Genomic DNA, 17,599 nt, shown 5'->3' with positions numbered 1-17,599 from the left:
TTGCAAGAAGCAAAATAGTCTTTGAAGTTAGATGCCCAATCTTGAAACAAGCTACTGCTAACTTAGGTGAAATTCTACCAGCGAGAAACTTTATGAACAGTAATTTTGACAAGGCTTGCATTTGTCACTTTTTCATGTGCCACTCTTCTAATTGCTTTTCAGTATGATATATTAGGGAGGATTACTGGAAAATCTCTCTAGTTGAACAAAATTGTAAAGCCTATAACATTTTCCCCTCATTTCAGATACTATTCATTTGTAGAATTGAATTTACGTCTCTGCAGTGACACAGTCACTTTTTGGATTAGTGATCTCCTGCTTCCTGTATCTTACAAGTCTAATTGTCACCTGGCCAGAGATTTTGCTCCAGGGTAGCAGATGGAATATGGACTTGATTTCTAGCGTCTTGCTTGCTTTCTAGATGGGAAACAAGGAAGGAAGGCATTGCATAGCTAAATCCTTGAATTTGAGGTGTGAGGTGTGCAGCTACAAAAGGTTGGTGCTTGATTAGACAGACTCAGGTGTGTAGTTCCAGATAAATTTTTCTGAAGAATGAAATATGAAAGGTTGAAGAGGTTGAAAGGTTGACTGGAGGTTGTGTTTAATATGCACTTCATGGTAAGAATCAGCTGAAAAATGCTGACTCGTAGTTTTGAAAAAAATGTTGCTAATGGTTTGAATGTCTCTATATTATGCTTGTTAAGTTTTGATCATAGATGCTAATGTAAAATGGTGACAGTCAGGGATATGAAGGTGGTGGGCAGTACTTAGACAGGAATGCTTTATGTCTTGAAGTTAGACTAGATAAAAAATGTTGAAGTTGCTATGCTTGACTAAACCGTTGAATGAGTTTGTGATCAGAATCAGTGAAAAACTAGCTTTGAAAAAAAATGAGTTGCAAGTTCTGAAAGGCATACTGAGTCTGTAGGAAAATTAGCAATAAAAGCTGGGATAGCAGCAGCAAAACAGTGACAGGGTTGGAAGAAGAAAATACATTTTTGAGAAGTGGAATATTCTAGTAGAAAACTACATAGTTTCTCTACCTGGTTGTCATTCATTAAGAACAGCTGTATTTTCATTCTTCCATATATTCAGTGAATCTTATTTTCCCTTGGAAAATAAGGGAAATTCTTCAGTGTTATGTGGTATGGTGAAGGTCTGCCAGATAGGTCTAAGATAGAAGCCAACTTGATCTTGTATGGCAGATGTTTATGTAGAAAGTGGTAACTATGCTGGAGTTGTTCAAGTCATCACCTAGATTAACAGGAGGTCACTAGGAGTACAAGGAGAAGTTAGTCTGTTATAGTATTTAGAGCAAAACCTACTAGTCTTGGAGATCAGGCTGGCTTTCTTTCCTCAAATTTCTTACTGGAGAAAATGGAAGCATTAGAATTTTTTAACAGTAAATTTCAACACAGCTTTTATGGGAAGTTAGTTATTGTGTACTGAAAACATATGGTTGGTTACTAGGTATACTGATAATGCTCCAAATACTGTATACTTACATTTCTCTATGCTGTCAGTAGGCCTTACTTTTAAAAGCAGGTTTAGAAGATGAGAAGGTGTTTCTCAATACCTGATAAGTCCTTAAATTCTTTCATTGGTGAAAAATGTTGAAGCAGCAGTAATATATGAAAAAGGGAATGTGTTAATGTTCACTTTTGCTTTTGAAATGCTATTGAAGACTTTAGTCAGAAGTCTCCCTGTACTCAAAATGTATGCTTGTGAAATGTCCCCTTAAGCAGTGTTAAGGAGCAGCGCGGTCAGTCCTCATGGTTTTTGAAATGCTCATAAGAAAGCCACAGGTCTTGCAGTCCTTCCCTTTGTCTGTAGTAGGTCTGCACCTGAGAGCAAATGTGTAACAATGCAATTGTGCTAGGTTTCCATTATATTGGTTATAAGATGGTGGTAGTGAGTAAGGAGTGACTCTGTTCAAATGAAAGGCATAACTTTAAAAATGGCTCTGAGATTCTACTAATAATTCTTTCTATTTCATAAAGCTAGGTATTAGTGACCCCCCCCCAATCTGAGACATCTGGGATGCTATCAAAATGAGCTGTATGATCTAACACTATGCATACAGCACAATTTAGTAGACGTGTGCATGAGTCTGAATCTCAGTGGCGTTGTATAGGGTTAGCTCCATCCACCTTGTAGGGGGAGCTTCTTTGACCAGGACCTTAAAAAAAAACAAATTGATAAGCTCTTATTCTTAAAACTAAAGGTGTGTATTACTATCTCTGCTTGAATGCAACTCTTAGGCAGTAGCGTGCTGTGTAACAACAGCGAGGCCAAACTGCGTTAACCAGTTCAGTGTTTCATCCTTCCTAAATTATTTTACCTTTAGTACATCTCTACCTTGTTTTCAGTATATATGTAATTTTCTCTTTGTGCCCTGTGGCTACATGTACAGATTTTTTAATGAATATTTGAGTCTTATCTCTAACTTGACTTCCGAAGGATCATTTTAAGCTGATCATTTAAAATGTACATGATATTTGTTTGCCTTAATATTAATGATGTCATAATTGTCTTAACTAATGCGAATATGCTCCTTTTTGTCTTTTTTTGCATGTATTTATTGCAGCCATTGGAACTGCTCTGGCACTCTTTGGATGAATGGCTAGTTCTTATAGCCACAGAGCTGATGAAAAACAAAAGGGACTCTGCCAACATTACTTCTATTTTGCTGAAGCAAAAAGGACCAGATCACCAGGATGCTACTCCTACTCCTTCCTTTGCCACTGCAGGAACTGAGAGCACAAAAGAGATATCCACTGACACAGGGGACTCGAAAACATATGAAGTTGCTGGGAAGCAGGAAGCTTGCGCTGATTGCCAGGATGTTATCTCTATGACAGCAAACAGGCTAAGTGCTGTCATTCAAGCATTTTATATGTGCTGCTCCTGTCAGATGCCTCAGGGGTAAGGAAGATCCTGTTTGTTAACTAAACTGTTACAATTTTAGAATCAAATATACTTTCTTGGAAGAACATTCGTGCTGACCAGATTATATTAATGGCACTTAAGGATGTACTTCCTAATGCATTCACTAGCTCTATTACTTTTTTTTTCCTTCTGCTTTAATGGTACCAAACAGCACAGCAAATTTTGCATAGTGCTGCTACTTATGAAAGTAACTGCGTTGGAGCAGGATACGTATTGGATGTTTAATAGCTCTTTTTAATCATGTGGGATACATGCAGGAAATGTAATTTTGGTCACTTGAAATTGAGCTGTTTCTGCTATTGGTTCTTAACATGAAAATATCCCTAAGTTTAATGTGATTATCCAACAACAGCTATCATTGAGCTCAGAAAAAATGCAGATTATCATTGTATATGAAAATGACAGCTGAGGCAGGACTCATTTGGCTATATTGCAGAAGTTTATAATAAGCAGCCTTTCATCTCAAGGTAACACTGGCTTGGAATTCAGCATCACGTTGGCAAACATTACATTGTGTGGAGCAAACATTACAGCTTATGTAAGTTTGATACCATCAGCGTCTGGTTTAAAAGGAAAAAAAAAAAGTAGTGTCTACTGTAGCTGAGGTCTTAGTCTGTCCAGGTTAGTTAGGGATTATGTTTGTCAAGTGAATGAAAACATCCTTTGACCCTCTTGAGTGGAGGATTAGGAAAGTATGGAGGTGTGATCAGCTATCTGAGGAATCTTGAAGTGAGGTTCCTGCTACATGACAACTCCTGGTTATTGCCTGCCACTGAAAGGATTTTTCTTTCTCTGCCACATGTAGTGAAAAAAGTTTTCAAATCAGCCAGTGCTGTCTGTCTGGTGTATGCTCTTCTGTGGGCGTTCTGGAAGATGCTATGGGAGTCAGCACATTCAACGGGCAGCGCAGTACCTTGACTTCTAATTTTACTCCACCTTAAATAAGAAACTGCTTGTAAGCTATTCTGTTGACATCTCTATCAAACCTTACTAAGATAAAATGCCAATAAAGGCTTAATTATGACAGCCAAATGAAAAGGAGAAATGTTTATAGAAGTGAATAAGTACATTTTTCCCCCTTGATTTATCTGTTTATACCAAGATTAAATTTGAGGCTCTCTTCCTGTACCCTGCTGACTGCTAACAGGCCTTGTCCACTGGTTCTGTCCCTCTGTGTGCTTTACACTCAGATTAGAGAAAAAAACCAAACATGAATACTATGTAGGCTTAATTGTAGGCTTAATTGAGAGTTGTTATCATAGAAGCCAGAAGACTAAAAACTACTTCAGTGACTGATTGATAACTGGGAGGACTCCTTGGGGTGCAGAAAAGTAAGGTAGAGCACACCAAAATTCTGGGTTTCTTTAGGGCTTTTCAGAACTTTGTAGAGAAGTGTAGAAGAGTGAGAATTATTCTGCTTTACTAAAGTTTTGATAGTAATAGAACTAAATGGCACGACACTGCAAGCCGTTCCTGCTGTCAGCTTCAAATAACTTGAAATTCCAACAAACGATGTTTTCAGATAGAAAATGGCTCTATTTTTAAGTTTGAGAGTCTTGTTTTAATGGAGGAGAATAAACAGAGCCCATAGTTTTCCATTGTTCTTAATATTCATACAATAAAGAAGACATTTCATGCTTAAATGGAAAATTAGCTGGCTGACGAGTTAGTGAGTGTAAATAGAGGGTTAGCACTTGAGCTTTGAAAGCATTAGAAACATTAAGGTTATTTTCTTGTTATGATTGCTTTGCTGGTGCTATTGAATCTAGACATTCTTTGTCAGTATACTGAAAAGCAATGTTTTCAGCATCAAACCCTAAGAATGCATGCAAAGTTTTTCCTCTTTGTAAATTGCATCCCAACCATAAATCTCCATACGAGCTGTAAAGAGAGTTCATCTCCTTTCAGGGAAGACTCCTCTCTTAGTTGTTCAATACTTTCAGACCATCTCTCAGACCAGAAATGGTGTCTTTAAAATGTTCGTACTCTGGCTCTGCCTGGAAGATTTTCTTTACTTGTTTGTTTTTTTTTTGAGTTAGGGGAGAGATGTGCTGAGTTTTGGTTTTTCAAAACAGAATAAGGGAGAAAAGGAAAATAGCTCTTTTTTTTTTTTTTTAATACAAAAGAGTTGCTCGTTTTATCTTAATTTATGTGGGGAACAGAGTTATTTTCAGACTTCTTGGTGTAGTAGTCAATTTTTTTAATAACTTGTGGAGCTATAATAATTTTTCAGAGGTTTTCTAGCATTGTTATCTTGTACTTTTTAAAGCGCCATTTTTCACAACCTTTCTAGGCACTGGATGGATGAGAGGGTTTTAGCCTTGTTTGCAAGTATTCGTTAGCTCATTCACACACTAAAGGACCCAATTAAGTATTTCTTTCTTTCTGAAAAGCACAGAACACAGGTGTAAACAAATGGTGTAAAGTTTGCAACCAAGTTCTCCAAAAATAGGAGGAAAAAATAAACTCCCATACTAGTGTACAAGATGCTTACATGGCAAGCAGTTTTATAGTTTTATTCCTTTAAGAAACCATCAAGCTTCACCTTGCCCCCCATTGTTAATGAGTTCACTGTAATTTTATTTCTTCCTGGCTCTTTTCCTCACTTACTACAATTTCAAGGTGTGTGGTGGGAGTTTTACCCAATGAACAAGAATATAGAACAATGTATAATGTGTATTGTGCATATAATATTAGTCCTTCCATATATATATTTCAGTACAACATTTCCATATTGAAAGCTGGAATGATTCAATGCAAAACTGTGCATCTCCATTACTTTGAACTTTTTTTGGTCATGTGTTTAGTAACAAAGGTATTTGGCAGGTTGCTTGATTGTCTTGATCATATGCATTTTTGCCTTTTCCATTGGTTTGTTATGAAATCTTAATGCTGCTGAGTATTTCATTTAATGATTGACTAGTTAAAAACCATCAGTTTTTATTTGCATAGCATTTTATTAGAAAAGAGAATGCAACTGTGTATGTAATTCAAATTCTTTTCAATTTCACTAAACTGAAGTATCTTATGATTTTCTTTGAACAGGATGACATCGCCTCGCTTTATAGAATTTGTTTGTAAGCACGATGATGTCCTTAAGTGTTTTGTTAACCGGTAAGTTTCAAGGAATGGGGAGTTTCTTTTTTTGTGTGTCCAAAGTAGTTCAAACTTCATAATCGAATTATTTCCTCCTCTTTGTTCCAAATAAAGTCTTCTCTTTCAAGGCAGGTAATAACTTTGATTCTTCCTCATGTGTTACACATTATGACTTCTTAGAGGAGTCGCCATCTTAGCACACTTGGCTGTTCTCAGTTTCTCAGGGACTACCCAGTTTATAACAGTGTCTTCTGTTTGGAGAGCTGCTTGTATCCTGCACGTGCAAAGGAGGAGGTAGTACAAGTCATTTGGAAACAAGAAAACATTACAAGATAGAGAGTCTGTTGGAACTGTTCTATAGGACTAGTTGCATTGTCTCTTTATGTAGGCGTAATGTATCATGAAGCATTATTATTAGATCTCTGACTAATAGGCTTCTAACCTAAGGTATTTTTCTTTCAGAAATCCCAAAATAATTTTTGATCACTTTCATTTCCTTCTTGAGTGTCCTGAACTAATGTCCAGATTTATGCACATCATAAAGGCTCAGGTAAATGTCAAGAGATGTTTAGTTACAACTTCTATGAATATAAAGAAAGTAGTTTGGTTTAAAAACAAATAAATACATCCATTTGGGGAGGACGGAAGAACAAAATGTGGCCTCCAGTGCTTCTGAATCTGGGATGCTGAAAGATCAGATTAAACAGACATGGGGCATCCAGGCGTCTCTACTTTAAATTCTGTATAATTCACGTGTAAGTTCATTTTAGATTACCAGTGTTAAATGTGTCTCAAAAGTCCAATTTATACATAAATTTCTTAATAGAAAGTTAACTTCACTTAATTACATCTAATAAATTGAGCTTTAAAACACTCCGCTTTTCTTTAAGTGACTTAAATTTTGAGACAAACCACAGGACGAATACACCATTATTAGTTGATTATGCCGTAATTAATTAGTGGAAGCTCCTTCAGTGAAACATCATTTTGTAATGTTGCACTTCGTACTGTTTCATTGGTTAATTGTGGGTGGGTGTGGTTTTTTTTGAAAGTAAAATATTGATGTATTGATAACCTAAATTCACTTTTTGGTTTAATGTGGGAAAGTTTTGTGGTCTTTTTCTTAGGAATTATGTAGTCTGACAGCCACTTCTGTATAGCTGATGGTCCAGTCTTTCTGCATCCCAGATTTCAGCAAGCACTTGTCCTTTCTTCAGCGAGTCCAGTACTTTCCACTTCCCAAAATACTGTATGGCTTATTAAGGTAGTACTGAGTAACTCTCTGCACATCTCAAAAAGCATCAGTGGTGTGTATAACCATTTTCACAGAATCACAGAAGGGCTGATGTGGAAAGGGACCTCTGGAGGCCATCTGGTCCAGCCCCCTGCTCAAGCAGGGACACCCAGAGCTGCTTGCCCAGGACCGTGTCTAGGTGGTTTCTGAGCATCTCCACAGCCTCTCTGGGCAACCTGTACCAGTGCTCTGTCACTCGTGCAGTAAAAAGTGCTTCCTGATGTGTAGATGGAACGGTGTTTTCTAGCTGTGCTTAGGAAGTAGGAATTATGTAGTTGAATGCATCTGTGTAATGTGGTTTACCTCCTCTTTTGTAGCCATTTAAAGATCGCTGTGAATGGTTTTATGAACATCTGCATTCGGGGCAACCAGATTCAGACATGGTGCACAGGCCTGTCAATGAAAATGACATCCTTCTGGTTCACAGAGGTATTGTGCTAGAAACAGAATAGTGTCTCTTAGAAAATACAGAAATACACTGAAATAAAATGAATTAAGACAAAATTAATTGGTTCTTTGTATTCAGATTCTATTTTTAGGAGTAGCTGTGAAGTTGTCTCTAAAGCAAATTGTGCAAAACTAAAGCAAGGGATTGCTGTGCGATTTCATGGAGAAGAAGGCATGGTAGGTAAAATGTCATGGTTTTCCTTTATCACTATATATGGAAATACTAATTCTGTTTTTCATGAGTATTGTTTTGAATTAAATCCAAATTTAAAATAACTTCTATGCTTTACTAAGAAATGTGGTAACCTAGCTTAACTACCCAGTGGAAGTTCTAGGTACTAATATATTTTATTTTTTTGACATGCAGGGGCAGGGTGTGGTGCGTGAGTGGTTTGATATTTTATCCAGTGAAATAGTTAACCCAGATTATGCCTTATTTACCCAGTCAGCTGATGGTATGTCTCTGTTTTTTTCTCTGATTTTAGAGCATCTTTCATAAAAGCGTTTTAATAATCTGAGAGTCACTTAACTGTAGAATGTAAGATCGCTATTTTTAAATAGGAAAGACTGACAGAATTGTTTTCATATGTAGAGAAGTAATCTGTTCAACATAAGTTTTTATAAATATGAATGATTTTTTTTTAATTTGAAGTTTTCATAATTTTGTTCTTTTGTGAGAGGACAGTGAGTTTTAATGAGCCCATGCTATTTAATGATTCCATTCTATTTCTGCCTGGTATTAGAGGGACATAACACTTTGACAGCAGTATAGAAAATGTTTTCCTTTCTCTTGCAGTTGTAAGGGGACTGTGGAGATACTCCTTTATTTCTTTTTAGAAAACCACAAAGTCAAACAGTTCACTTTTGTGGTAAAACCAGATGTTGATCTCCATGCGTCTGCCTTTTATTTGACTTTTGGGTGCTTCATGCACAGCAAATCGTTATCGATAAAAGATTTCACATCAGCAGCAGTGATAAATGTTTTGTTCTCTACCTTACAAAGTCTTAAAAAGTGGCAAGGATTTCAGTCAACAGCAGAAGCATAGATCAGTTTCTGAAAGTTAAAAGTTCAGGGATGTCTCTTGGAGATGGTCTCTTCCAAGGAGAACAGGACAGGATGATCTCCTGTCTGCATCTGGCTGGAACCAGGTGAAAGAAAGTGAATATAGTCTGATCCTTCATTTGAGTACGTGTACAAATTGGTAAAAGCGTGGACCATTAGAGTAAGCAAAAAATGCATGTAAAAATACAGCAAGATGGAAGACCAAGTTTAGCAGATCGTGGCTGTTACCCTTGTGTTGATGATAATTAATCAGAGTGTTGCCTTGGAGAGTGGCTAAGCAGTGTCACTGTTACAGTATGATGGCATTGCATTCTAATACATTTCCTTCTGATGTCTTTTTGACAAAAAAAAAAAAAAAAAACAATTTTCCAGAACTCCAAGATAAAACTTTGTGTTTTTAGATGGTTAGCTTACTTAACAAATATAAACTTCAGTTTAATAATAACGATGATGATGAAGAAGAAACCAGTTATGTTTTTATTTTACAGGAACAACTTTCCAGCCAAACAGCAACTCTTCTGTAAATCCAGATCATTTGAACTACTTCCGTTTTGCAGGCCAGATCCTGGGACTAGCTCTGAATCACAGGCAGTTGGTGAACATTTACTTCACAAGGTCATTCTACAAACACATTCTTGGTATGGTTTTATTTTAATCTGTTTATTAGTCATAACAATCGTCTGAGCAGTAAACTTCCTTTTGAACTTGTGTGTGCGTGCTTGAAAGTGGAAAAAGTCTTGGAAATAAATAAAAGTCCTGCTAATCTTTTATGAACATCAGAGTTACAGCATGATATGGCAGTGATTGCTATTTCAGTCTGAGCCTCTCATGAACTGCCACAGCATGCAGAATTTCCTTTCTCTTTAAGTGCTATTCCTTAATCTTCTTTGGAGGTGTAAGATAGCGTGGTGTTTTACTTTTCCTGAAGAACATGGATAAAGAGTCTTGCTTTTCCTCAAGAGCCACTCTTTAAGCCTTAGCAAGGCTTTCAAGGGATTGGATCTCAGTCTGATTTTTTTTTTTTTAAATAACCAGTCTGTTTATCTGCAATCTTTTTTTGATGTTTGCTGAGTCTGGAACAGATCAAGGAGTTTCAGATTTACTGTTTCTCTTCCGTGAAAGAGTTCAGGTAACAGTGTTGCAGTCTCATGATGCAGCTGCAATCATCTTTGTCAAGATCTTGCATGAAACTAGGGATACCTTTTACTTGCCTCCCTCAGTACTGCTTTCTGCTGTGGGACAGTGACTCTTGTACTGGGCAAGAAGAGATGGAAGACACCAGTATGAAGCAGCGCTACTCAGGATCCCGTAGTCATTGATCCTTCACGTAGGAGAAGGGTTCCAAAGCAGACATTTCTTTGTATGACACAACTTGGCACTGACTTAAGAGTTGGCCTCTCATCAAGAGATTTCTCTGTACGAGCAGAAGAATGATGCTCACAGGCTAATCTCCATGTGATGTATTCACAAACGAAAGTATTTTTTTGCTGTTTACTTACACGCTTTGAGAATAGTCAAGTGGTGCTCTTGTGACCTCTTTTGGAGATGACTGCTAATTAATTTTGGTTCTTGTGTAGTTTGAACTCTCATTACATACTAGGTTTCTTGGTATCTGAATTAAAAAGATGATGCATTGTTTCCTCTCTTTTTTTTTTCTTTTTCATTTTGCTAAAATAACTTGTTCTTATAGTCCCCATTTAAAAATGTCTGCCACTTCTGAAATTTAAGGCTGTCACCTCTGGTTACCAGATATGTTCTTTTGCTTCTTACTCACGTCACAGAATGATATTTTTGCTGAAGTGAGAAATCAGCACAATATGTAAATCAGCAGTTGGCAGCTGAGAGGAAAGAGGGTGTGTCTTCTAACAGAGCATATCACTATGCCAAACCAGACAGCAGTGAGTAGTCTCTATTAATAAGATCTCACCAGTCCCTCTGAATAAGGTCTTGCTGTTCTGTTGAGCAGACGTCCTGGAATTCTCCAGAGGTTTGTGTACATTCAGCTCCTTTAGGAGCTCAAAAGGTTCACAGGTTTTTATCACTTCTTGTTACTTACCACACAGTGAACTGGAAAAATTATACCTCTGCTTCCCAAAGTAGTTTCTTTTCCTGCTCTAGAGTGGTTTATATAAACTTCTCCAAGGCTTCTTCCCTCAGCTTCATGCACCTCCTATCTTCTTGCATAAGGAATTTGAGTTGCACACCAGCAGATACTCCTGAGGGTTGGTTTATCTTCTGTTTTATTTTTTTGGTTCAGGTTCAGCTATGGATTATACTCACTGTTGTTCATGCCAAATATAAGTTACCAGGTTACAGACATAGTAGAAGTTCCCATCAACTGTCTTTGATGCCCTAAGTAATGGAATATTAAATCTCCTCTTGAAGCCTGAGACCAGTTCCTTCCTTTGGTTTCTCACCTTGCACTGAGATCCTTGATTTTTTACTTGCCTTTCCTGATGATGACACTGAATCCACTTGTTTTGTGGTAAGACCTCCTCTACCCAAGGAGGCCTGCGACCTTTCAGAGGAACTCTTCTCTGTATGTCTAGAGAAGATGTGAAGTGGAATTGCCATAAGTAGAAGCTGAAACTAACATGAACAAATGTGGATGCTTTTTGAGACTTAGCACCTTTTTTCACCCTGATGAGATGAGATCTTTCTACAATAGCTTGTAGGCAAGGAGAGATCTCCAGCTTCAGTGATAACCCAGCTAATGTGATTTATAAGGTTAGATGTGTAGTCAGTGTGATTTCTGTTTTTGAACTTAAACATTGCTTTATAGTTTCTTTTGCTTGTAAGGATTGAGCTCTACTACAGGTCTAGAACTAAGGCAGAAATATAGGCAGAAATTAACAAGGCCTCTGAGGTTTCCTTTTCTGTGTCTATATGCACCCTACTTAAATGGGAAGAGAAGATAGTTTCACTAGTGCTGTTATCCAGTTACTTTGTTTTTCTAAGGAGCTAGTTACTTTTCTGTTTGGCAAGGGAAACTTCCATCTCCGACCTACCAAGACACCTAGCAACCTAACTGGTAAATTCCTAACTGTGCTATCTCCTGGTAGAATCAAGTATATTAAGAAATACCCTGTGAAATATTACAAGCAAAAGTGAAAATTATTTTCTGGGTCAGTGGATTTTGAGCTGGGGGCCTTATACATCCTTGAATACTTACTGCACTTATCTCAGGGGGACTAGCATCTTGTTCTGATGAAATTGATGGAGTTTCTTTATAGCTGTCTGGCTTGAGTCTTTATTGATTGGTAAAATACCTGTCAAGCAGTTGAGGGAGCTTAGTGCTTTGGTATCACAGCTTGCTGACTACGAGTGTAGTTTCCTCTTGACACTGTACTTAATTTTTTTGTCTAAAGGAGTCGTGATTCCTGCTTTTCATTCTGTTTTGTTACCCATGGTTTGGTTATGTTCCCCAGAGGTGGCATTATTTCCATATTTCATATGTGAAATGCACATGTGTATAATAGTAGGGAAAAGTGAAAGTCCTCTAGAAACTGCTAGACAGCCATTTAGAAGCTACTAGACAGGTATTAAACTTTTTGGAGAGATAACAGTGAAAATCCATTAGTAAATTATCTGCCTGTCTCTTAAATTGGAATGTTGCTAAGTTTTATCAGAAAAACAATGCCTTACAGTTCTTGTGTGCAACATTACAGCACAAGTCACAACTTCCAGTGAAATGCTGTAACATGGCTTTTGCATTTACATGTTTGCACCAGCTGTTAACCTTTGACTTTTGTGTTACTGTCACGGGTGCTGCTTCTGCAGTCCATAGCATGTTAAGACCTCTACTCATAGAACATTTGTGTAACACTTCACAAATGCATGGAACGTGGTGAAGCAAAGGGAGTACTTCCGAGTAACTTGCTTTTCTCTAAACCTACTAACACCTGCACCCCCTAACTGCTTTCCAAGTATTTATCTATCTTGATAGAGTTATCTAAACTATCTGCCTTCATAAAGGCATTTGGATTTGCTTTCTTGTGTAGTGAAGAGGCAGTTCTTTTGTGCAAACTTAGGCGACTTGTTGTTCTGGACGTGTTTGCTCAAATTCGTTCTTGAGTGCCGTGTTTGTGAAGGGCATATAAATAGGCAGTTTCCATATTTGGTTGGAAACCAAACTTCTAGCAGCTCTGAATTTATCTCAGTGCTTCTCAGTGACTTGCAAGTTCAGTTTGAAAATGTGAAATTTCTGTAAATCTCTTATTGTTTTCTTTTTCAACTGAATAGTAGATCTCATATCAAAGGATTAAAAAGAAAGCTGAAGAGTGAAAGAATTTTCAAAGTAGGGAAAGATTGTCTTTTTTCCAGATCCTTTTCTGGAAGGAAAAGATATTATATAGCAAAACATTATGTTTGATTTTCTAGAAGTTGCGTAGAAAACTTGAGTTTATTTAGGTAATATATTTAACCTTGTATGTTCTGTATATTTAGATGTTTCTACTGAAGTCCATTAGTCATGTAAAATAGTGCAAATTGTTGTTGCTTGAATGGTATGCCATTTGCTTCACTGGAAAGAAAAACATACAGAGGAAACTTTAATGCTTTTAAAATGTAGTAAGTTCAGTTCTGCTGTAGTTAATGGTGAATCCCCTTTTCCCTTTTTCTATTAGTGCATTATTCTGGTTCCTCTCTAGAGGGCAATCTTCTACCATAAATTAAGTTAGAGTACTTTTCACTTTATCCTATTTATTTGGGGGGTTTTGTCTTTATTTTTTTTTCTAGGTATACCTGTAAATTATCAAGATGTAGCATCTATTGATCCAGAGTATGCAAAGAACTTGCAGTGGATTTTAGATAACGATATCAGTGATCTGGGTTTAGAGCTGACCTTCTCTGTTGAAACTGATGTGTTTGGAGCAATGGAAGAAGTGCCATTAAAGCCAGGGGGTGCAAGTATACTTGTTACACAGGAAAACAAGGTGAGTATGCAGGTTTAGTCAGAAGCTGACAGTATAAGAAAAATAATTGGACTGACTTTCTGAATAACTGGAAACATAAATGATATGCCACTTATGAAGGAAGTACATAAAAAAGTTGCCAACACATTTTAGCCCCCCTTTTTCTAGCTTAATGTGTTATTGAAGTAGTAATCTCCATTAAGCGTTCAGCTTTGATATTCTTCTTTCTGTCAGAACTCTCGGAAGGAGAGTTAACTTTAAAACAAAAAACACTTAGTGTTAACTTTATGAGTATCTGTAGTTTTTAAAATAAAGTCATGGGTAAACACCAGCAGAGTAAAACGATAACAATTGCATAAAAAAAATAAAATCTTAGGTAATGTCACAAAGCATCGTGCCTGCTAAGGCTGTCTATGGCCCTAGATTGCTGTGCAGTTATGTGCAGAATAACTGGCAGAGTAAAAAGCTGCAGGAAGCTTTTCAGCCATTTGCAATTTTCTTGGGATATATCTATATCAGTAGTATGTATCTACTTTTTTAATATACTTTAATAGTAACAGCTTGGAAAGTCCTTGAGTTCTCTGCAGCTTTAACTCAGAAACAAAAATGGGAAAACACAGCCAGATTTTGACTCATGCAGAAAATGTAGATGGACATTAATTGAAATCTGCAGTTCGTAACCCGACATTTTGGAGTAACCAAAGCAGTGTCATGCGTAAACCTGTATTTTTTTTTTGTATCATTAATTCTTCTGTTCCTTGTCTGCTTCGTGTGTTGGTTTTCGTAAGTGTGGGTCTAGTCTAACTTGCTTTGTGTATGCAGTATTCGTGCAGCTTCATCGCTAGCATAGACAGCTGTCGTAATGGCAAATGACCACTTGGTGTCAGCATTTGTTGTAACAAAATTTTAGTTTCTTTTGGTGCAATTGGCACTGACTTCTTGTGTGCTTAATCCTCATTTTCATTAAGGCAGAGTGCCATTGCAATAACTGAAATACATATTATTAGCCTGATTCTGCACTGTCTCCTGCAATATAATCATTCATGAAAGAATAAAGACGATAAAACAAGTCTAATTGTGAAGGGAGTGGATGATTAATTTCTTTATTACCTATCAGAGAAAGCAAAGATGTTGATTCTTGTTTCTGGTCTTAATTTCAGTATCTAAAACAGATGTACTTGAAATAAATTGTGGTTTCGTAACAACCATTTAAAAAGCAGTTGGCAGCTATCAGTTAGCATGAAATTAGAAGTTTGCCTACGCGAGGATATCCTCAGTCATTAATAGCTCACGTTGTTCCCTTAACTTCTGGCTGGGCAACACTGTGTAGAACAGATGCACCCATGCTAGCTCATCAGCCTTCCTCTGGGGTGACAGGAGGGGATTAGAGTTTGTGTAGCTTTTATTTGAAGGGTGGTAAAAAACAGCTGACTGTTAGGGTAGCTTTTAAACTGTTAATATTCATTGATTTTTGAATTTGCAGGCTGCAAAATGTAAAGTCAACAGACGTCTGTAAGATGACACTGTCTTTTTACTGCTGATTTTGACACAACGAACTGAGTTGTTGAAAATCATAGATCTGTGTTTTAGTGGGTTTTAGTGCTGTTGGGAGATTTTTTGGATTTCTCTAACCTGCAGCTCTAGTAGGTTAAACAGAAAAGAGTATCCTGTAATTTATGCAGCATCTCTTTTTTTCTGCAGCAGATATCTTTTTTCTGCCTTTACCTGAGGAATAAAAGACTTCTGTTTAAAACTCATTGTATTCGCAATACCTCTGGGAGAAGGAAATATAGCTCCTAAAAGAATTTGCTGTGTATGCACACCAGCAGATTACCTGTTTGAAGATAGCATATTTTTAAAGGAAATTGAACAAATCTTTATTCCTTAAAAATAAATTAAAAAGAAAAACAAATAAAAAAGCCAATAAAAAAACAAACCAAACCCAAAGCAACAGAAACCATCCAAACAATCCATTTCCCTCTCACTGAAAAGCAAAAATCAAACAAACAAAAGAAAACCACCAGCCCCATTGAGAAGTGGTACTAATAGCTGTTTGTAAAAAGCTGTTTTCTTTGAGCGAACAAATTTTCTCTTTTTACATCAGCTGTGTAATAGGTGAATGGTTGTGGGTTCGTGCAATGTAAATGTTCCAATCTTACAATTGGACTGTCTGTGTAGTTCCAGCTGAAGTATCCATTTATAGTAGTGGTTCAACTGCTTTTTATCATGGTAATGGGGAGACTTCAAACAGAAGTCTTGCTTTTTCTGGTTTCCTTGCTATATGTTTTTCTTTGTTCTTTGCTGTATATGTTCCTGCAGCTTTCTACTTACTTTTTAGGAAAAATGAGAGAGAGACAAAGTTTGACCATATGCTGTTTTAAAAAAGTAGTCCAAAACTCCACAGTCATATGGCTTCATGACTTGTCTGTCTGTGACCTGGCTGTGCTGTTAGGCAACAACAAAAGAAAAAAAAAAAACACAACTTTTTCAAACAGTGTTAGAATGTGGCTGGCCCCTAAACCTGAACATCATAACGGACATTGATCGTAGCCTCACCCCAGTGTGTGGGGTTGTGAAATCAGGGAGGTGTGATCTTTGCTTGCTTCACCTCAAAGGAAAGTACAAAACGAGCCCTTACCCAAGCTAGACGTTGTTGTCAGATTTGTGATGTGCATCTCGCTGAATGCAGAATGAGTCGTACTTTTTATGCACTGTGGAGGACTGTGTATGAAATTCTGGAGGTATTTGTTTTTTTTTAATATGCTCCTAAGGCTTCTAAGAGGGAATAAAATGCAAATGAAGTGAACAGAGGGAAAAACAAATTGACCAGTATTTTGCTGGCATACATTACGTAAATTTTGTAGGAAAGGTCTCTCAGCATGCACCAGTTCTGATAGTCAATACGCTCTGCTGTACCAGGCTGTTTAAAGATTTCTTGTTATACCTAAAGCATAGCAACCGTTTTTCATAATGGAAGTGTTTAATGTAAATATATTTGTAGTGCAGAAAATAGGTACTTAGGTGCGTAATAATTTTTTCTAATGGATTTTTCGAAATAAGATTGTGAAATTTTCTCTCTACAACCCTGTTTTCTCAATAGCCTAACTTAAGTAACAGAGACGTAAAAACAAATATTTCTGATCTGATTGTTGAATACCACTCTTAACACTGCTTTTAATCCTAGCTAATGTTTCTTATTTCTTCCCAGAGCTCATAAAATGTAGATGCAGAGGCTGACTTTTGTCTAGTGCAGTTAATCTCCTTTGGCTGCTCATCTAATTCATTAGAAAAGGGAGGTGTCTTCAGTTCCACTGACACTAAAAGCAACCTAGGGAGATTACTAGATTGAAACTAGATATTTGGGAACAGCTTGGCAGTTGAAGACATGCTTAGGTATGTCTTCACAAATTAATTGTCCTCTCACTCTAATAAAATGGTATTAATGCATTTAAAAGTATCTTCCAACTGTGAGGCAGTTGACTAACCCCTGTATACTTCTGGAAATGTAAGGAACTGCCTTTGATGCTGTTTTTTTTATTATTATTCAGAAAGGGAGGAGAGAAAGAATACTTACCTGCTTTTGTGCAGGTTCAAAGCCCAGATGTTAATGAATGCTTTTTTAATTTAAAAATCCACATGGTGTTTTTATAAGGTTGTTGTCTTGAAGCATGATGATGGTTAAGATGGTTTAATTGGGAGGTATATTTTATGATTTCATTATTAGAAATCACAATTAGGAAGTAAAAGCATTACTTTGAAACTGTATACTTTAAATAGTCCAGGAATAGATTTCTATTTGAGGACAAATTTTCTTTTCTTGAGTAAAGAAACTTTATT

General features: G+C 36.9%; 1 protein-coding gene across 4 annotated transcripts in view; it reads left to right on the top strand.

Moving 5' to 3' along the window:
* Window positions 1-17,599, top strand: part of HACE1 (HECT domain and ankyrin repeat containing E3 ubiquitin protein ligase 1) — a 50,227-nt gene that overhangs the window by 24,641 nt on the left and 7,987 nt on the right. For all 4 annotated transcript variants that reach the window (XM_083831536.1, XM_083831535.1, XM_083831538.1 and 1 more), the window contains exons 12-19: window positions 2,588-2,925; window positions 5,995-6,063; window positions 6,508-6,595; window positions 7,657-7,768; window positions 7,866-7,963; window positions 8,154-8,241; window positions 9,338-9,487; window positions 13,587-13,783. In XM_083831536.1, the coding sequence (XP_083687662.1) occupies window positions 2,588-2,925; window positions 5,995-6,063; window positions 6,508-6,595; window positions 7,657-7,768; window positions 7,866-7,963; window positions 8,154-8,241; window positions 9,338-9,487; window positions 13,587-13,783 (1,140 nt within the window). The remainder of the gene's footprint in view (window positions 1-2,587; window positions 2,926-5,994; window positions 6,064-6,507; window positions 6,596-7,656; window positions 7,769-7,865; window positions 7,964-8,153; window positions 8,242-9,337; window positions 9,488-13,586; window positions 13,784-17,599) is intronic.

The sequence above is a fragment of the Anser anser genome (assembly GCF_964211835.1).
Source record: "Anser anser genome assembly, chromosome: 3".
NCBI classification, from domain to species: Eukaryota; Metazoa; Chordata; class Aves; order Anseriformes; family Anatidae; genus Anser; species Anser anser.
This window is presented reverse-complemented; position numbering and strand designations above follow the sequence as displayed.